A 21,924-nucleotide genomic window follows, 5' to 3' on the forward strand; every position below is an offset into this window, starting at 1 on the left:
CTATTTCTATTACACCTTAGCATCAATTAGACATTGTACAGAGTTGAACCACAGTGTAAAACTTTACACAATATTTAGTCTGTTACCACAGAATACAGTGTAACATGGAACCTAATGCCTATTAAAGGGCACAAGTGGTGTAGCTTAACAGTAGGATCATCATGGGCAGCTGGGCAGCAAGCGGCTTATGTTTCAAGTCTGGAATAGTAGGATGTAGTCATACTTTTTATGTAATGGATCAAACTGCTACTGAGGGGATTTACTATGAAACACTGGTAGGCCGGATTAGTGTTCGGGAGTTAGAAGTGATGTCTAACATGAGCTGTGGCCATTCTTTATCCTTTTTAGGTTGAGCATAGCAGCGCGCAGGTGCTGCTTTTCCAACGTGTTGTTATCTATGTGGGCTTTTAACCACGCCCACCTCATGCCCCTCACGTTCACATGTTTGTGGGCTTGCCTTTCAGAAATATTTTGATGACATTGGTAAATGCTTTACGTTTGTCCCAGCTTCGGATGGTTTTGTGACCGTCTTAGGATCTGGCCCTGTTACATGGATAATTGCATTTTTGCCATTATGTTTGACTGCAAGCGAACTTCTTTTTCTTTTTGTGTCTCTCCTTCGTGCTCACACACATGTCAGCTGTGGCTCTTTGATTTGACTTGCTTATGTCAACTGTTTTACTTTTCATTTTCAATTTATGTGGCAAGAAAAGTCCAGTTAGCAATTTACATGGCTAATACCTCTAACGCAAGCAAACGGGAGGCCCATTGCATTGCAAATGCTTGTTATCTTTTAGTCATTATTATGTTGTTGACCTACGTCTGGAAGACACAGTTATTCAAAACCGATAGTACATGTTCGATGGCATCTGTCGCTGTAGATACGCATGTTCTGCAATAGCTCGCCATCTGGTGTTGGGCCGGAGTGTTACAAGTTGTTTTTCTTCGAAGAAGTCTTTCGAGTCACGGGACCGAGTGACTCCTCCTTTTGTCTCCATTGCGCATGGGCGTCGACTCCATCCTCGATTGTTTTTTTTCCGCCATCGGGTTCGGACGTGTTCCTGTCGCTCCGAGTTTCGGAACAGAAAAAATAGTTAATTTCGGAAGATTTTCGTCGGTATTGTTGCGTTCGGGATCGGCATACTTACATTCAACACCGCATCGAAGATCGAAGAGCTCCGGTGCCCTTCGGGGTAATTTTTCGATCCTCCGTCGGGGCCTGGTCGGCCCGACCGCGTGCTGAAGAACGCCGATGGAACGGACCCCGTTCCGTTTCTGCCCCAAATGCCACAATAAATACCCCTACACAGACCAACACTTGGTCTGCAACCTGTGCCTGTCACCTGAGCACAGCGAAGACACCTGCGAGGCCTGTCGTGCGTTCCGGTCCCGAAAAACACTCCGAGACCGTCGAGCCAGAAGACTTCAAATGGCGTCCGCACCGACAGCCCGACGGGAGTTCGAGGAACAGGAAGAGGAAGGTACCTTCTCGATCCAAGACTCAGACTCCGAAGGATTCGACGATACACAAACCGTGAGTAAGACGTCGAAAACCACACAAAGAAACATTTACAAGGCCCAGGGGACGCCACTGCCACCAGGCCATGGCTCAACCCATAAAATCGGTGACCGACCGTCGGCACCGAAAAAGGCCCAAACAGTGCCGAGATCGTCCGACTCCGGTCGAGACACCGGCACGCAGCCTTCTTGGGACCGAGAAAGTGCTGGAGACAAGCCTCGACACCGAGATGCCGGTGTGGACACGGCTCGACGCCGAGACAGCGGCACCGAAACAGATCGACGCCGAGAGGTTTCGGCCCCGAAAAGGAAAAAAGTCACCTCGGAGCCGAAAAAACACGCAGACACAGTTTCGACGCCGAAACAAACTGCAAGCGACCCAGCTTCAGGCTCTTATACAGAAGAGCACTCGCTAACCTCCCAAATGCAGAAGCATAGGTTTGAGGAAGAGCTACAAGCAACTGATGCGGACCATACGCAAAAGCGTATCTTCATTCAGCAGGGGACAGGAAAAATAAGCACCCTTCCCCCCATTAGGAGAAAGAAAAGGTTGGAGTTCCAGACGGAACAAGCACCACAACCAAAAGTGGTGAAAAGAGTTACACCACCACCCTCTCCTCCGCCCGTGATTAACGTTTCACCAGCACAAACGCCATCACACTCCCCAGCTCACACCACCATGAGCCAGGGTGACCAAGACCAGGACGCATGGGACCTATACGACGCCCCAGTGTCAGATAACAGCCCAGAGGCATACCCTACAAAACCATCTCCACCAGAAGACAGCACCGCGTACTCTCAGGTGGTGGCTAGAGCAGCACAATTTCACAACGTAAGCCTCCACTCAGAACAGGTCGAGGATGATTTCCTGTTCAACACACTCTCCTCCACCCACAGCTCCTACCAAAGCCTGCCTATGCTCCCTGGTATGCTCCGGCACGCAAAAGACATATTTAAGGACCCGGTCAAAAGTAGGGCAATCACACCAAGGGTGGAAAAAAAGTATAAGCCGCCTCCTACAGACCCGGCTTTCATCACAACACAGCTGCCACCAGACTCTGTTGTTGTAGGAGCAGCTAGGAAAAGGGCCAACTCTCACACATCTGGAGATGCACCACCCCCAGATAAAGAAAGCCGCAAGTTTGATGCAGCTGGTAAAAGAGTCGCAGCACAAGCTGCAAACCAGTGGCGCATCGCGAACTCCCAGGCACTACTTGCGCGCTATGACAGAGCCCACTGGGACGAGATGCAACATCTCATTGAACATCTGCCCAAAGACTTCCAAAATAGGGCAAAACAAGTGGTTGAGGAGGGACAGGCCATCTCCAACAACCAGATCCGCTCCTCCATGGACGCTGCAGATACAGCTGCACGGACAATTAATACATCTGTAACTATCAGAAGGCATGCATGGCTCCGAACGTCTGGATTTAAACCAGAGATTCAACAAGCAGTTCTCAATATGCCTTTTAATGAAAAAGAACTGTTCGGTCCAGAAGTGGACACAGCGATTGAGAAACTCAAAAAAGATACGGACACTGCCAAAGCCATGGGCGCACTCTACTCCCCGCAGAGCAGAGGGAATTACAGCTCATTCCGTAAAACGCCCTTTCGAGGGGGGTTTCGGGGTCAAAGCACACAAGCCAGCACCTCACAAGCCACACCGTCCAGTTACCAAGGACAGTATAGAGGAGGTTTTCGGGGACAATATAGAGGAGGGCAATTCCCTAGAAATAGAGGAAGATTCCAAAGCCCCAAAACCCCTACTACTAAACAGTGACTCACATGTCACTCACCCCCTCCACACAACACCAGTGGGGGGACGAATAGGTCATTATTACAGAGCATGGGAGAAAATCACTACAGACACTTGGGTTCTAGCAATTATCCAACATGGTTACTGCATAGAATTTCTACAGTTCCCTCCAAACATACCACCAATAGCACAAAATTTAACAACACACCATTCCAATCTCCTAGAGATAGAAGTGCAGGCACTATTGCAAAAGAATGCAATCGAATTAGTGCCAAACACACAAATAAACACAGGAGTTTACTCACTGTACTTTCTGATACCAAAGAAGGACAAAACACTGAGACCAATCCTAGACCTCAGAGTAGTCAACACTTTCATCAAATCAGACCACTTCCACATGGTCACACTACAAGAAGTATTGCCATTGCTAAAGCTGCACGACTACATGGCAACTTTATACCTCAAGGATGCTTATTTCCATATACCAATTCACCCATCGCACAGGAAATACCTAAGGTTTGTATTCAAAGGAATACATTACCAATTCAAGGTACTGCCTTTCGGATTAACAACCGCACCAAGAGTCTTTACCAAATGTCTAGCGGTAGTCGCTGCACACATCAGAAGGCAGCAAATACATGTGTTCCCATATCTAGACGACTGGCTAATCAAGGCCCATTCGTTAATAGAGTGCTCAAATCACAAAAATCATATCATACAAACCCTCTTCAAACTAGGGTTCACCGTCAATTTCACAAAATCCAAGATTCGGCCACGCAAGGTACAACAATACCTGGGAGCCATAATAGACACATCAAAAGGAGTAGCCACTCCAAGTCCACAAAGAATTCAAAATTTCAACACCATCATACAACGCATGTATCCAACACAAAAGATACAAGCAAAGATGGTATTACAACTCCTAGGCATGATGTCATCATGCATAGCCATTGTCCCAAACGCAAGACTGCACATGAGGCCCTTACAACAATGCCTAGCATCACAGTGGTCTCAAGCACAGGGTCACCTTCTAGATCTGGTGTTAATAGACCGCCAAACTTACCTCTCGCTTCTGTGGTGGAACAACATAAATTTAAACAAGGGGCGGCCTTTTCAAGACCCAGTGCCACAATACGTAATAACAACAGATGCTTCCATGACAGGGTGGGGAGCACACCTCGATCAACACAGCATACAAGGACAATGGAACGTACATCAAACAAAACTGCATATCAATCACCTAGAACTTCTTGCAGTTTTTCAAGCACTAAAAGCTTTCCAACCAATAATAGTTCACAAATACATTCTCGTCAAAACAGACAACATGACAACAATGTATTATCTAAACAAGCAGGGAGGGACGCACTCCACGCAGTTAAGCATGTTAGCACAAAAAATTTGGCATTGGGCAATTCACAACCAAATTTGCCTAATTGCACAGTTTATACCAGGGATACAAAATCAACTCGCAGACAATCTCTCTCGAGATCACCAACAGGTCCACGAATGGGAAATTCACCCCCAAATACTGAACACTTATTTCAAACTCTGGGGAACACCTCAGATAGACTTGTTTGCGACAAGGGAGAACGCAAAATGCCAAAACTTCGCATCCAGATACCCACACAAACAATCCCAAGGCAATGCCCTATGGATGAACTGGTCAGGGATATTTGCTTACGCTTTTCCTCCTCTCCCTCTCCTTCCCTACCTGGTAAACAAACTCAGTCAAAGCAAACTCAAACTCATATTGATAGCACCAACTTGGGCAAGGCAACCCTGGTACACAACGCTGCTAGACCTATCAGTGGTACCCTGCATCAAATTGCCCAACAGGCCAGATCTGTTGACACAGCACAACCAAAAGATCAGACACCCAGATCCAGCATCGCTGAATCTAGCAATCTGGCTCCTGAAATCCTAGAATTCGGGCACTTACAACTTACCCAAGAATGTATGGAAGTCATAAAACAAGCAAGAAGGCCATCCACCAGGCACTGCTATGCAAGTAAATGGAAGAGGTTTGTTTGCTACTTCCATATTAATCAAATACAACCATTACACACAACTCCAGAACATGTAGTGGGTTACTTGCTTCACTTACAAAAATCTAACCTAGCTTTCTCTTCCATTAAGATTCACCTTGCAGCAATATCTGCATACCTGCAGACTACCTATTCAACTTCCCTATATAAAATACCAGTCATTAAAGCATTCATGGAGGGCCTTAGGAGAATTATACCACCAAGAACACTACCTGTTCCTTCATGGAACCTAAATGTTGTCCTAACTAGACTTATGGGTCCACCTTTTGAACCCATGCACTCCTGCGACATACAGTTCCTAACCTGGAAGGTGGCATTTCTCATCGCCATTACTTCCCTGAGAAGAGTAAGCGAGATTCAGGCGTTTACTATACAGGAACCTTTTATACAACTACACAAAAATAAAGTCGTCCTAAGGACCAATCCTAAATTTTTGCCAAAGGTTATTTCACCGTTCCATCTAAATCAAACAGTGGAACTTCCGGTGTTCTTTCCACAGCCAGATACCGTAGCTGAAAGGGCACTACATACATTAGATGTCAAAAGAGCATTAATGTATTACATTGACAGAACAAAGAACATCAGAAAGACTAAACAACTCTTTATTGCATTTCAAAAACCTCATGCAGGAAACCCAATTTCAAAACAAGGTATAGCCAGATGGATAGTTAAATGCATCCAAATCTGCTACCTTAAAGCTAAACGACAGCTGCCCATTACACCAAGGGCACACTCAACCAGAAAGAAAGGTGCTACCATGGCCTTTCTAGGAAACATCCCAATGCAAGAAATATGTAAGGCAGCCACATGGTCTACGCCTCACACATTCACCAAGCACTACTGTGTAGACGTGTTATCCGCACAACAAGCCACAGTAGGTCAAGCTGTATTAAGGACATTATTTCAGACTACTTCCACTCCTACAGGCTGATCCACCGCTTTTGGGGAAATAACTGCTTACTAGTCTATTGCAGAACATGCGTATCTACAGCGACAGATGCCATCGAACTGAAAATGTCACTTACCCAGTGTACATCTGTTCGTGGCATCAGTCGCAGTAGATTCGCATGTGCCCACCCGCCTCCCCGGGAGCCTGTAGCAGTTTGGAAGTTACCTTCAATTATTTATATATGTATCATCTCAACCTTAAATAAGTGCATACTTAGTCACTCCATTGCATGGGCACTATTACTACAATTCAACTCCTACCTCACCCTCTGCGGGGAAAAACAATCGAGGATGGAGTCGACGCCCATGCGCAATGGAGACAAAAGGAGGAGTCACTCGGTCCCGTGACTCGAAAGACTTCTTCGAAGAAAAACAACTTGTAACACTCCGGCCCAACACCAGATGGCGAGCTATTGCAGAACATGCGAATCTACTGCGACTGATGCCACGAACAGATGTACACTGGGTAAGTGACATTTTCATTTCTTTGCACCAATAAGAATCTTATTTTCCGGTGCATTAAAATTAAAAAGTATTTCTCTACTGTTGCTTAGTTGGCAGCTTGTATTCTTTTTTCTTATGTTTGTTGCATAGGCTTCTGATAAAATAAAAAATGTAACCATTGCACCAGGTTTGCCAATGCTAGACCTACTGGCTTTGTCGGTGCTTGGTTGTGGTAAGTAGTGGAATATAAAACTGTTACGGACCACATTGCCTATCTGGGCACAAATAGACGTGTCCCAGTCAAATAGCGTGGGAATATTCTTAATGTTTTTCACTGTGGTTAGGTGAAGTCCAGTAGACTGGGTAGGAAGACTGGTTTCTTTGGAGATAAACCTTTCATCCCCCAAATGAAATGCTTTGAATGGGAGCTTCATTCGGATGAAGGCAGGGTTTTCTCGTATTCTATTCTCTCTGCATTACGCGTGTGATGCAAATCCAGGATTTGGAATTTTATTTTACAGGAGATACATTTTTAAACATCTTCATCAGGCTTTCGCTGTTCTCTTTCTCAGTCACTTTATGTGTATAATTGCCTAAAGCTTGGAAACTGTGTTTCACAGATTCAGTAGGCTAAACACAAACGTCTTTTAAATCAAAAAATTTTTTTTATTGGAATCAGTGCCAGGGGGACCAATATTTTTCAAACCCGCAACAAGCCACAACATAAAAATCAACTGTAGAAACTGACCCATACACTGATCACTTTTACGCCTAATCATTATCATATATCAAGTTTCACTTAATATGACAACTCCATCTTAATTCTCCTTTTATGTGAACATAGGTGGACGGACGTAAAAGCTGGAACAATTAAGAAATTCACTAATCTTAGACAGATAATAGTTCACATTATAACGGGTATCCTTCCTGCGGTGTATTGTATCATTTAAATAGCATCGCTACATTATGTGGAGGGGCTGTAGCGCTTAGTCACTTCACTAGCTTGCTCAACTCTGCGGCCGTGTGTTTGAAAGAGCATTGTCTTCGTTTTGAAGCTATGTGGGAGGCGTTTTCTTGTTGTGCATGAGTAACCAGAGGCGCTCTTCTCTTGGGATGACGTGTTTAGGACGATGGATGAGGGGTGTGAGAGATAAATGTGCATTTCACATTCTATAGTGTGATGGCCCGTCAATTGGCTCTACATTTTATATGATGATCGTGGGAAGTGGCTGCCAAGTGGGAGATCTTATTGATTGGGTGGTGCTGTGTTACAGCGAGGGATGCAATAGAAAGTGATTTGCCAAGATGTCCTGGGTTATAGTCATAATTCTTATGGCAGTTATAATACGTTCGTAACTATATTATGTGAATAGGTCATTAAAATGTATAATTAGTCAGGACCTGCAGGTGTTCCAGTGGCCAGCAGTGTGAAGGAGATCTCTTTAGACATTACATTCATGTCCAGTTGATATCATGTCCATACTTGTATTGGGCTAGCTGATTACAACTCATTCATACAGACAACAGCAAGATTGCTTAGTTGGTTTTTCACATGATCTAGGAGTGAGCGGAAATCCATACATACAGGGAGGACATACTAAGGAAGCTGAGCAATATACTGGATAAAGAGGTCCTGCTTAATCCCCATTTCATTCTCCTGGGGTTCCAGGAGATCTCGATCTGTGCCACAGGAAATGTATGTTCTGTTACCGCCTGTTTTATATTTTATTGTTTTAAAATTCAACATCGTGTATAATGGTCCTTTTACCTGGGAAGGTAAATGCCGAGTACCTTGAACATTGGTCACCTAGATGGTGGTAGACAGTAAATAGCCTGTAAGATTGGCGTTGTTTGTTTTCTGGGGTATTGGATAAGGATATGTCTTTACTGCAGTGTTCTGGATTAATTGTAGTTTAGCTATCAAGAAGCACAGAGCCTCTAGTTACAGGATGTTGGCATAGTTAACCTCAGCGATAATAAGGGTGAGGATAGTTTGTCACTTTTGTTGGGATGCAGGAAGATTTGTCTCAATGTTTACATGGTGTAGAAGGCATTCTTTGTTACTCTGATGATATGTGGGATCAGACGTACGTCTTGACTCCATGGTTAATCCAAGGATCCTGATTTATCTTGATGTGATTGGTGTGGCATCAGTTCTTTGGACCACATGATTGTATGTTGGTGTTTCTGGTCACAAGCTCTGTTTTGGCCATCCTCGAGACCAGCCAGGAAAGATAAGTTATTCCTTTGGTCATTCCAGTTCCTCAGATGTTCACACTGATTCAGTAGTTTATTATCTTGGCGATGGGATAGTCACTTTCCTCAAGAGCAAGGTGTTGTTTCCTCACATAGAAAAGAATGTCAAGTATCTTGAGACATGAAGCAAAATAATCTTCCATTCATTGTGTCTCTTCCTTAGACAGGCTAATACCAACTCCATTATGGCGAACTATGGCGAACTATGGCTCCATTTGTGGCAGGAGTTGAAAGATGCACATTCAACTTTCACAAAGACCATACTTGGCAAGAATGCAAGTTGATGCTGAATCAAGGCAAATAAGTCGTAGAACTAAAAGCTCCAATACAAAACCTTGTTGTTAACCTCTGAAAGGATCATGAACTCTGGCCTGTCAGTCCCTTGACAATAGTGGTTTAAGCTCTTGTACCTTAAGCCTGGATAAAGTAATTCACATCTAATGCAATAGGACAAACCTGTCTAATCATTTGATGGATGAGGTTCTGAAGCCGTTCAAGGTAGCTATGGTCTCAGCCAAATCAATGCATGTTTGCTAAGATATGACTGCCAAAGCCACCTCCCATCTTCCAACGAGTAAAGGCCTTTCAGTCTTTTAGGGCCAGATGGTCCATTAATTCAAAGTGTCTAGCTGAATCTTTCTTTTTTTCAGACATCAGCAGCTTAAGATGAGACATTTCAGAGGGAAGAATAAGGCCGCTCCTGTGGCTTCAGCCAAAGCCAGAAGTGCCATTGAGATTGCTGGGTATGTGCTTCCCATCTCAGGAGGCCTGTTAACTTCACTGAGGAAAACATTTTCTCTGCACTACTACCACTGAGCCCACTCACCAATCCATCAGTCCTTTCATTGGTGAGGAAAAACTATGCTCTGCAGCACCCACGGCATCCTCGTGTCCAGGCCACGTTTGCCAGAGTTTGCATCACAAGTGCATCTGCAGCAAAAACAGAGAGTGTTTGTTCTAAGAGATATAGGTCAATTTTCCACCCTGGGTGGGATACTACTACCATTATTTCCTGGTAAAGAAAGAGGATTTGAGAAGTTCTTAATGAACTACATCCAAACGTAATTTGGTATCATCCAAAACGGTTCAGTTCTTTGGGACAGTCCTGGAATACAGCCTGGTAAAAGGCTTCCCTCTTCCAGAGTTAGCTATGCTCATCAGACAGGTAGTGACCTACGTCTTGACTAGTGAAACTGTGTCTGAGAGAACCAACTTCCTGAACAGGATGGTAATCCCATAATAAGCTTCTCATTTGTTCTCTGCAGCTAAATATGGCAGAACACAGAGAATAACTTTGGAATGACCAGTCTAAGGCAGCCCTAGTTCATTTTGCCTATTTCTGAGCTGGGGGACACATGCTTCTAGCCCCGTCTGAGATGCACGTTTTGTTTGCCCTAGCTAAAGGTCCAGAGCTTGACCAGTGGCTCAGAATATAGAGTGGTGGTCAGCCACACAGTCATGGACGGAGCCCTCTTCTGTTGGGGGAAACAAGGGAATACCCAAGGTTTTTCCTGTTGGTAGTGTCAGCAAGGTACAATGCTGCTAGACTGGCATATTTCAAGAATTTTTAACAAGAAAGGGGTCAGTTCTAACAGTCCTTTTCAGTTTACATGAGTCGGAAATTCTTCAAGAAATTCTTGACCGTATCTTTGGGGCCTGGGTTGTGCATCCTTAGATGCCTTCCACACTCATTTCAACATTAGATGCAATCAGATCTCCTGCCAGAAGGGCAGGGGCCATTTGCCCAAAGGGATGGCCTAATGTTCCATTGGACAAAAAACTGTCTGAATGCTTTTGCTGCAAATCCTTCAATCCTGAGTGTGTTGACCAGGGAAATCCTGGAACGTTCTTCATCCTAGTGAGATACGCCTTGGCTTCACCAAGCATGAGTTTTAAACCACCTTCATCTGCTCCAAAAAGGCCATACCTATGCCCCTTAGGTAACTTCTGTGTGTGTGAGGTGGGGGTGGATTAAGAGTGCAGCACCCATAAAGCCAACTCTGAACTGAACTTCCAAACTGACTTTTGCATACCTAAATAAATACTTAGAGGTCCTGGTAGATTTCAGGAACTTCTCCACCAAGACTCCTTTTGAGAGCGTATTGTAACTTTCAGCACCCAGCTGCTAGCAAAGCTTATGAACCCACTACCTGCTCAATGAATGGTGTCCTTTTCATGTCACGTGGCTTTGACAGAGTGAGATCGATATCTGCAAGATTTTCTTTACAACCTTGGAGCCTACCGGAACAGGCCATGGTGGTTCTTTCACTTCGCCAATAAGGCAGTCAAAAAATACCTGATGGACCAAATGCATGTGTTTCCTCTGCAAGGATTGTAAGCAGATGCTGATAGGCAGGTATCGTCTTGGGTAGAAAACTGGTTGGCGGCTAATAAGAAATTTAAATTGAGTGCATGAATAGTTCGTAAAAAAAAAAATCGTGGAAACGAGAACATTGTAAGCAACAGCAACATATAAATAACAGAGACCTCTGGGTGTGTAATACTGCCTTCACAGGATTTTACTGTAATAACAGACCAACATCTTTGGACAAATAAAATCACAGGCCTCATTCATGCTTAGCCGGTCGGTTATCAATGATTCCTGTGCCTGTACAGCTATGTTTCTTACTTACACTTGTGTAGGTGTGTTTATCTATGTATTTAGGAAATCCTAGAAATTACTCTACTTGGAGCCCAATGTACTACTATCAGGTCGCATCTCAGATGCAATATTTGAGTAGCATCTGCGTTGCGATCGAAGATTATTTTGGTGATATGCTGGGTATACGAAACCATCACAGTGCAACAACTGGCATTCTGTAGGATTTGCATGATCCCTGACATTATTATGATAACGGCAAGAATGCAATTTGTGAATCTCTCTGAATCCATTATAAATACAGGGATGGAGATCTGAGAGACAGAATGCCGATATTCAGATTCATACCATGTCACCTGGCAGTGTTTCTCTTGAATGGAAAGGAGCTTCAGTGTACAAAAAAGTGACATCCTGCAAATGGCCATCGTAGGTCGCATGCAGTGGTCTGCTTGACCACTGTCTGTTCTTCTGATGCCCCAGTGGGATTTGGTTTTGAGGTGGGCAAGCCAACAAATTAACAGGGAAAGCTGAGTAGGAGCCAGCCAATGGTCAGGCTGGGCTCTTATGAGCCCGTGCAGGAGCCGAGCCCTGGATATAAAATTGTCATCTAAACATGCCACAAACAGCCTGTGAAATATGATTGCCTCTGTAACGTTAGAAAAAAGCTATTTCTTTAACATGTAGAAGTGTTTCACCTTAATACATCAAATTATTTTTGTACAGCGCACCCCCCGAACTCTCATATTGAAAGGTGCCCTGGTATCTGATAACGAAGTAAAAGAAGGCTTTGTCAAATAAAATATTTGCCTAGGATCACACAATTTGGTCAAACGAGTCAGGCCTGACTACAGGTATTCTGGTTTTACATTATGCAATTCACCCTCTAGATGGCTGTCTCTTTCTTTCTTTTTAACGCTGAATTTTTATGCTTCGTTTTTATTTATTTGCGCATGATGATAGAGCGCGGATGGCAGGCACATTAAAGATCGGCTCGTTTTCAGCTCCTGGATCTAAAAGGACCAGAGCAAGGCCTCTGGCTGGCGCCTTTACTGGCTAGCCACCGTAAATTCACATAGGTGGATCTGTACCACCTGGTTTGACAAGTTATTAACCTCTCATTTGGATACAGTTGTAAAGCATTGATATGTTCCATTGCATGTTGCAAAGAAGAGGGAATGCCTCTTTTACTCCCCTCCTCCCCATCCTTGAGAATCTATGGGTTTCACAACGCATGCATTACGAGTCAGAAAGACGTGTTTTGACTCGCAGTGTACCTTGGTACAGTGTAGCATGCCTTTTTGTGGTTGCAAACCCTACAGTTTTGCAGTTTGCGGCGGCAAAAAGACTTGGGCCTTTAGAAATGTAAAGCTTTTTTTTAGTCATATTGGCAGAACCCATTTTTTCGCCCACTTTTTCGAAAGAACCGTTGCATTTGTCATACTTTGCATTTTTAGGAAACGGGACAAACCAAAGAGCCTGGCCACCTTTACCAACACCAAAAACATAAAAAACATATCTTGATAGCATGCATTATTCACCTATAAGAGTTTGATTTATTTTACTGCTTCCTACATTTTCACAAATATGCAGAGCATTTAGCCATGTTAAGTATACGTCTTTTTACGAAAGGCTGTTCATTTTTCTCCTTTAAATCAGTTCCTATAACGTCAAGCTTCTGGCTCATTTATAAAAACAGAGTCGTGTGTGAACTATAGAGGTTTTAACCTTTCCATCTAAGCAATGTTTGCACCTCGGCACTATTATATACATCTTAAACAAAGTAACAGCTGCCATTTTTATTCTGACTTTTTATTTCCTTTGGTCCAGGAAGATAAAATATATGTTCAGCATCGAATTGGAGAAAATGGACCTCTTCTTTGGGACCTAATCAACAATAGACATGCCCACTTTTATATCGCAGGGTAAGTTCCTGTGCTCATTGCTGGTACAGTGGGAGCACTTGTCTATTACAGTTTTACTATGAAGCAAGCCCACGGGCTAGTATTGAGAAGTGCCATTTCCCTGAAACAAAACATTTACAAGAGAACAGTGCAATCCTTTTCTTGCATTTAGATGTGTAAGCTGTTGTGTGACCTTTAGCTCCACCTGTGCCTAATGCCCCAATACAGAGCTCAAGAATTGAAAGATGCAAGTAATGCAGAAGATGGTGGCGTATGTGGTGAATGTGGTAAATTTATATTTACTCATAATGTAAGTGTGCTGTGTCTCTGGAATCACGTACTTCAAGTGCTTATAGATGCACTGCAACCAGGCTTTTTAAATCATACGTATAACTGTGTTTTCCTTACACGTTAAACACAAACATGAAACTGTATTCCATTCACAAAATGTAAATTCTCGCTTCCGTGCCTTTTAGACAAACCTAGCAGCAAGGACGCTGTCTGAGTTTATTCCTGTACCGAGGATGAAGGCCTGAGTTTAGACTCGGGTCTTCAAAAGGTGCCGAAAGGAGCCCCAGTTTCAGTCTTAGCCGCTATACAAGGGAGAAGAAGCACACTAGTCCGTGTAGCCCAAACCAGGACAAACGTACAGTGCTTTAAAGGCAACTTTTAGCACTGTATAATACTCCTCCTAAGTAAGTTAATATTTACTCGACTAAATAAAAGTGCCATTTATTGTCATGGCATTCTTGAGCCTATTCTTATCACCGGCCTCTAGCGCTGTATGTTATAAGGACAGCTCGAGCCTCCTGTGATTTGCAAATCGATAAAGCAAAAACTAGGAGCAAATAAAGGTGGGTGAACTTTCAGTAGACACATTTCACTGCACTCTGAGTGTCCACCTCTCGGTGGCGCCACAGACCGATTGACGACTGGAAGCTCACCAAATACAGGAAACGGGTTCAACCTGCAATTTTCTGACATGATAAAATGAGTTTGTCCTGTCGGATCTTTCTTCGCGGGGTTGCTCCTTGGTGATATGAAAGCAAAGGTTGAATGCAGAATTAAATGTTCATCAGCCACAGAGGCAAAAGCAACGTTTGTTTATGTGCATGTATTTCATAGCTTTGGGACAGTGAGAGTAAGCGCACGGGTTTTTGAGGAGCATAAATGCAGTCGGTCCGATGCAGCAGGCTGTCTCCTTCGTCGAGGCTGGCTGTACTGCGTCTGCCTCCCTGTCTGGGTAGAAGTCTGAGTGTCACCATCCTGTGAGGTGGTGATGGTCCAGTTGAGGGTCTTGTTGCCAGGTGACTGCACATTTCTGAGCAAGAATGGCATTGTCAGAGATGAGACAGTAGTTGGAGGGATTGAGAGGGGCCACTGAGAGCTTTTCAGTGATGAGATGACCCTGGGCCCATATAGCTATTGAGAGAGCGTGCTTGATTTGAAATGGACATTTTTGAAGTTTGATTAAATGCTCATGAAATCGGGCGTTGTCTAATATTGGTTTGAATGGACAGGTGTGTGATCGATTTATTAATGTGTATGGTTTTGTAATCAGGTGGTAGATGGATTCTGAATTTGGTTGCTGCAAGTTTCAGGGTGTATGAGTTGCAGAGTGAATTTTCTATTATTTGGGTGTGCCTGTTGAAAATGTTCTTTTCAGTTCTTACGAGAGAGTGCAGGGTGAAAGGCTAGATTGTCTGGGTATTTTGTATTATGTCGTGAGATTTATACGTCATTGCGCCATTTCCTTATTGCTTGACGTGAAGTATAATTTCGATTCCATCAAGCCCCAAATCATTCCAGGGGAGCCTTTCCAGGTTTACATTGTAATGTCTGGTTTCGCCTTTATAAGTGACTGTTTTCAGAATGTAATTGAGTTTGGCTACTGCCATTCAATTTCATATTTTTCAACTTTACAACGGCGAAAACATTATTTTGCTAAGAAAAACGTCAGTGTTATCATTCATAATGTGTGTATTTCAAAAACAGTAGCTGGGAAAGCCACTAGTTTTGGCTTTTGTTTGGTGTAAAGATTTCGAATGGCACTAGTGATGCCTTAGTTTGACCACAGAAGGTTTACCCGAGCTCCCTACATTTGAAGCTGCAAAATCTCTGAGATTCCTTCATGTGTGCCCCTCTGATGCACATGCCCACAATTGCAGCCCTTCCCACAAGAAACAGTGACACACCTCTTTCCAGTCTTTTCTACACACAACTCCTGCAGTCTCAGTCGCCAAAGCTTATGTGACGTCATTCATGATGATGAGTAAGTGAATAGTGGACCCTAATATAAAAATGCTAAATAATAATTGCAAGCAAATGGTAGTTTTAATAAAGACTCGGTCAAAAATTAACGACAAATGAGTGCCAGTGAAAAACATGCTCAGTGCTCTCCTAAAGCATATAAATAGTGATCAGCGGGCGTATCACTTGGGCCGTGGACATTAAATATTCTATATTTTAACCATACAGCTTCTGTTTGTCTTAGTTATATGACATGCACACTGATCACTTTAGCCACATGTGTGTATCTCACTTCAAGAGACAACAGACTACGCGTTTCACTGGCACTCACTTTGTGGTTAATTTTTGAACATGTCTTTGTTAAAACTACCTTTTGGTTGCAATTATTATTGTGCTTTTTTTTTTACTGGGGACCACTGTTTATTTAACTACCCCAAGTTCCTAGTTATTCTTGGGTCTCCCCTTGTGTGTGAGTACTGTCATTCATGGTCAGTGTGCTAATCAGTGGTTTTAGAAACCTGGAAATCCCTACCTCTTTTTGGTCACAGGATGTTGGCAGGCTGGCTGCCATGGAGGCAGCCTTATTTCTTCCTGGATATTATTAGGATGGGAAAGAGTGGTTGCTATTGACATGTTATAAATGGACATGCTGTGTTTTTGATTGTTTAAATTCAGGTGATTGGCTGATTTCCATTTGATTATTAGGTTTGAGATAGAATTCCCAATGGTCTGCAGTGCTGTGGTGTGGTGATATAGGATGTGTCAGGGCTTATAGGTTTTAGGCAGCTGGCAAGCCTTTCTCAGAGATACTAACTACCCTCTTCCAGTCTGTCCATGCCTTCTCTAAAACCTTTCTTCATAGCTTAGTGTGCGTCATCTGATACCCCGGTGTGTTCCGGCTCGAATAATAAATGTGGTAATCCCCAGGGCAGAGGTAGGATCCCAATGTACACTGCCTCTTCCAGTTTCATACTACGCACTTTCAAAAGTCCTACTTCCTTTCAGTGGAAATTGTAGCCATCTGTTGCTGTGCCAAACCTGAGGCCGGAAGTGCCCTTTTATAGTCTGTTGTTCCTATTTGGGACAACCTCTTCTGTGCGAGCGATATCAGCAGAAGACACAGAAAGCGTACACTGTGCCCAGCTAGGGAGCCAGCGTCTACTGCTGATAGTGGCATCTGCGGACTCCAGATTAAGGATGCTGTCGCCCCTCCCACCCCCTGCAAGCTCCAGTGGTATATGATACAGACAGGAAGTTCTCAATGAAAGACGCGCACCATTCGGAAAATATAAATCATCAAGGGTTGATACCAAACTAAAGCCACCCAAAATTGGAAACTTTATGAGAGTGAATATTTTATTGAAGGACTGTAGAATCATGCCAAGGATCTCTTGAGTGCCCCGAATGTGGGTGGTGGTTCCGCACCACCAAAGTTTATGTTAAAAGGGTCCCCTTACACCTAGCTGTGCAGAATCAACAGGGATTTTCCTGAGCTGACACCTGGGAACCCCGTGAAAAATTAAGAATCACCGATGGAATCTGTAACTCTGGCCCCGATTCCCCTGGGTAATTCCTCTTACTCCCCCAATTTCGGGGGACATGTAAATAGATCTGCGGTATTCCTGCCTATCTCATAATACTTATCATTTCTAGTTACCGGTTCCTGCTGTTACTGACCCCGTGAAAAGTAAAGAAGACCTTTTAATGAGGCCCTTGTTAGACTACCTTGAACAATGCAATGTTATGCGTGTTCTCTGGCAGTGTTAACAAAACTAACCAGTACCCTTGTAATTATTTTTGTACTTATAAGGAGTCAGTTTGCTTATCGAAGTGAGTTTCTTGACCCTTACAACTAGAGTCTTTAAGAAAAGTTAGCTACAGGGGTTACCAGAAGCAGGGCGGACGAGAGCACTCAGTGTGTGGGAAGCTCTGCTCCATCACTTATGGTGCACGATGCCTGCTGCTGGTGAATCACAGCTCTGGTGTGTGCACTGCGTGTGATGTGCATTGCAGCCCCCTCGCCGTGGTTACTCCACCTGCCACTTACTGCATCTTCTATGTTCTACCCAGAGGTGAGGGCTGTGGAAACAAACAAATACGTACAAACAGCACTCTCGCCTCACTGGCTTCTAATCTCTGTTGAGAGGACATATTTGTGAGATGGCACACGTGTAAATAAGTCGGGCCTTGTTTCAGATTTGTTTTTCTCTTCTTTCTTTCCAGAAATGCCAAACTGATGCCAGCAGCTGTGACTGATGCGCTGAAGTCTGTGTTTCAGTCTGAAGGTGGGATGTCTGCATCAGAAGCTGACCAGTACCTGACAGCGCTCGAGCAGTCGCGGCGGTTCCAGACTGAAACCTGGTCCTAACACTTGGGAGAACAATAATGTGTCCGCTGTACCTCAGGGCCTACACGAATCATGTGTCGTTAATGGGAACCTCTGGGCATGTAGGGCACGATAAAAATGAGAAACACAGAATGCCCTTCTTCAGGGCCCACAGGAGTCAGACTTGTGCCATTAAATGTAGCTGGTGGGACACACAGTCCATGATCAAAGCTGGGGAGAAGAGCACGCTATACCTCTGGGCATACATGAATCATATACGTGTCATTCATGGGAAATGGTGGGTCACTGAGGCCATGATCTAAGATGGGGACGGGGCATCCTGTCCCTCAGTGCCAACATAAAGGCATTTGTCATTATTGTTAAACTGTGGGGCACATAGGGTGTAATGAGAAATGGAAGATGGCTTGGTGTACCGCAGATCCTACATGAATCATAGTCGTGTCATATTGGGAACCCTTGAGATACTGAGAGCATGACCTAAGATGTTGGACAGTGCTTACCATCCCTCCGTGACAACATAAATCAGAGGCATGTGTTATTATTCTTAAAAGAAGGACCAGACTGACGTTAGAGATGGGAGAAGACTTGCTGTAGCCCATAGCCTACATGATTCACAGTCCTACGTCCTGTATTGTTAATGGGAACACCCAGTTGAACACATAGGGTGCGATCAAAGATCGAGGACAAGGCACACAATACCTCAAGGGCCTCATGAATCAAAGTTGTGTTATTAATGGTAATAAGCTCGACATATACGGTATGAGCAGAGATTGATGGGGGGGGAGTGCAAGTGCAGCTTACAGCAAGATATATTTAGCAGAAGTGACAGGAATGCAGGATTCTTTGGTCAAATATTGACCAAGTCATGCAGGAAGCTTGAAAGATGTTTTTGCTGATAGAAATCACTCTAAAAAGTTGTCCAGATCTCCCCAGGGGAATGTGAAAAATCACAGTTTCAGATCAAATTGTATGATTTCAAATATAAACAGCAGTTAGTTACCTATATGTAAAACTGGTGCCGAGCACACAGAGTTTGTTTCACAAGCATGGGAAGGGGAGCAGACGGTAACCAGAAGCATCTACATCTGATGGATCTAGAGAGGGTCTTTTAATGACAGTAAAACGTCAGTGTGAGAAGATTTTACTATGCTTGTTTTAGGGGGAACATTGCACTGGACAGTATTATCAAGTTGGATCTTCTCCTTTGCTTTTGGACTTTTATGTCATCTTTTTGCAGTATGACGACTGAGTAGAATACTACCTCCAGATGTAACTGTGCACAGAATTGTTCTTGGAAGTTGTGTGGAATGTATAAGGTGGATCGTTGCTCAGACATTTGGCTTTTTGGTGCTTCGTATATTTGATAAACTTTAATTCTATCAATGCAGGTACGAATTTCTGTAAAATGACTATTTTGTTTTATTAACTAGACCGAAAAAAGATCACATGGCCTGCAGCACCGCCTCCTCGTCACATACCACATAAATTTCCCGGATTCAGTATGTCGTCTTTGTGACCAGCATGAGGAACTTAGGAGGACCACTTTGATTGCTCTTCATTCCATTACTGGCCTTCTGCTTATCTCTCCTGTTCTCCTACTGTGATTTTATTACTGTCGTGCTTGACTACTTTGTCGTACCTTTGATCTGCCCTCATGAAATTCAGAGCAGGTTCTCTAGAAAAGGAGCTACAGTGCATTCCTTTGTGCTTTGAAACATTTTAAATGTTCTCTCGGAAAAAACAGTGTTTTTTCCTACGAAGTGAATGGTAAGAAATGGCACAAGGATTTTTTGTAGATTGATAATATGTGCTTTAGCTAAAACTGATACACAGTTGAGATTTAGAATGTAATTGTCAGCTGATGAGCTGGTAATGCACCCTCACTATGTTCTTTAATGTTATCTCTGGTCCCATGGAGCACATACTCCAGTGAGGCTGCACTTCGAAGTAAAATCAAACACTTTGCATTGAAGAAATGGAGACCAGCAGACCTAATGTATAATATCAAACATCCATAGCAGTTAGAATGATTGTGAAAATAATCCTTTTGCTGATGGCCACATTCACAAGGGAAATGCGACTGTGCAAAGTGCTCAACATCTGCTCAGAATTTTTCACACTCACAGAATCCATCTCCAAAATGTGCACTTGTGGCTAGGTGCAGTCGTGTGTCAAACATAGAACCTTCCTTAGCATAGAGCTACATAAAGGTCAGTGCCCTCCCCCCCCGCCAAGTCCTCTCCCACTCTGGCGAATAAGACGCAGTGCAGTGCATGCAGGATAAGAGACAGTACGTGCAGGATAAGACGCAGTGCGTGCAGGATAAGAGACAGTGCGTGCAGGATAAGAGACAGTGCGTGCAGGATAAGACGCAGTGCGTGCAGGATAAGAGACAGTGCGTGCTGGATAAGAGACAGTGCGTGCAGGATAAGAGGCAGTGCGTGCAGGATAAGAGACAGTGCGTGCAGGATAAGAGACAGTGCGTGCAGGATAAGAGACAGTGCGTGCAGGATAAGACAGTGCAGCAACTATGTCCGCTGCACATTATCAGCTCCTCTACACTAACATCGATGCAGACCATGAGTGTTGGTGTATAAGATTTTATTCCTACATCTACATTAGAGTCAGGAATGAAATCCTATTAAGGTTCGTGAAAGCTAACGAGGCCCGTCCAGGAAAAAGCTTCCTGAACCCTGCATCATGTTGGCGGAGAGCTGATAATTGAGAACATTAATTTGACAACAGGCCTGTGGTGCGTAAAATATAAAATGAATGATAATTCATATATCTTGGGGTACCGGGACCGCTTTACTTCGATAGGTTATATCGTCATCGGCTACGCACGAGTGTAGGCGCTGTGTAGTGCATAGAGTACCGAGGGGCCACCTTCTAGTGCAAGTATCTCTCTCTTACATTTATATCAAGGTAATGTATTTATATTTTAGGTTGAGACCGTTTAGTGTACAATAATGTTTCCCTGTGGTAGGTATTCTTAATAGGAATTTTAAGGGCTAATCGCAAGCTGAATCCTTTTGGTTCTCATATGAACACATAGTGTTATTATTGTTTAAGTCTCGGTAAGCCTCCACTAACTCACCATTTGAAAAACAATAGACAGTCTTTTTATGAAAATATTGTATTCAGACAATTTTATAAATCAGACGGTATATTAGGGACTCTTTTAAAATAAAATCTGAAATGGTTGCTTCAGTGTTCAACAATTCATCAGCATCCAACGATGGGCAATTCCCTTGGTTTTGGAGAGGAACAATAGTATGAGGACGATTGGCGGTGAACCCCTGCAACTAAACTGAGTGACCGATGGATACGTACAGTGGACAGAAGGTGAAATGCAGAGAAGGTGGGAAGGCGACAGAATGAGTCTTGCTCGGAAATAACACTGTTAATGTTGATGTGTTGCACTACTTGCAAAATGTCAATCAACAAATAAATAAAAAAGAACCCAGCACCCCCCCAAAACAATTCATCATCATTCACCCGAAGCGTAAGAGGGGTAGATTCACCTTTAAAGAAAACACATGCGTGTGCTCTTCACACCCACCAGATAATCTTGACATGACTGAACATAACAGTAAAGAGCAAATCCATTCATCCACATACCTAAGCTAATCAAATCAATGTTTGCGACATTTCACCTAGTCAACAGTGTTAAAGATTTTCTGTGGCATTAGAGCGACTTTGTTAAAATTGTTAAAACATATTTTCGAACAATATTAGACATTCAGGTGTTTTATGTGTCTGTAAACACTGACCCATCATCAAATATTGAGAATATCTCGCTTGCCTATCTCAGTGAGACATAGTAAGGTCTGTGTTCTGCACATCTTAACATCTGGCAT

General features: G+C 43.5%; 1 protein-coding gene across 2 annotated transcripts in view; it reads left to right on the plus strand.

Moving 5' to 3' along the window:
• The window catches only part of NDOR1 (NADPH dependent diflavin oxidoreductase 1), a 201,756-nt gene extending 180,488 nt beyond the window's left edge, over window positions 1-21,268 (plus strand). For both annotated transcript variants that reach the window (XM_069241328.1, XM_069241329.1), the window contains 2 exons: window positions 13,394-13,488; window positions 17,941-21,268. In XM_069241328.1, the coding sequence (XP_069097429.1) occupies window positions 13,394-13,488; window positions 17,941-18,085 (240 nt within the window). In that variant the 3' untranslated portion in view covers window positions 18,086-21,268. The remainder of the gene's footprint in view (window positions 1-13,393; window positions 13,489-17,940) is intronic.
• Window positions 21,269-21,924: the final 656 nt, after the last annotated feature.

The sequence above is a fragment of the Pleurodeles waltl genome, chromosome 6 (genome assembly GCF_031143425.1).
Source record: "Pleurodeles waltl isolate 20211129_DDA chromosome 6, aPleWal1.hap1.20221129, whole genome shotgun sequence".
Classification (NCBI taxonomy): Eukaryota; Metazoa; Chordata; class Amphibia; order Caudata; family Salamandridae; genus Pleurodeles; species Pleurodeles waltl.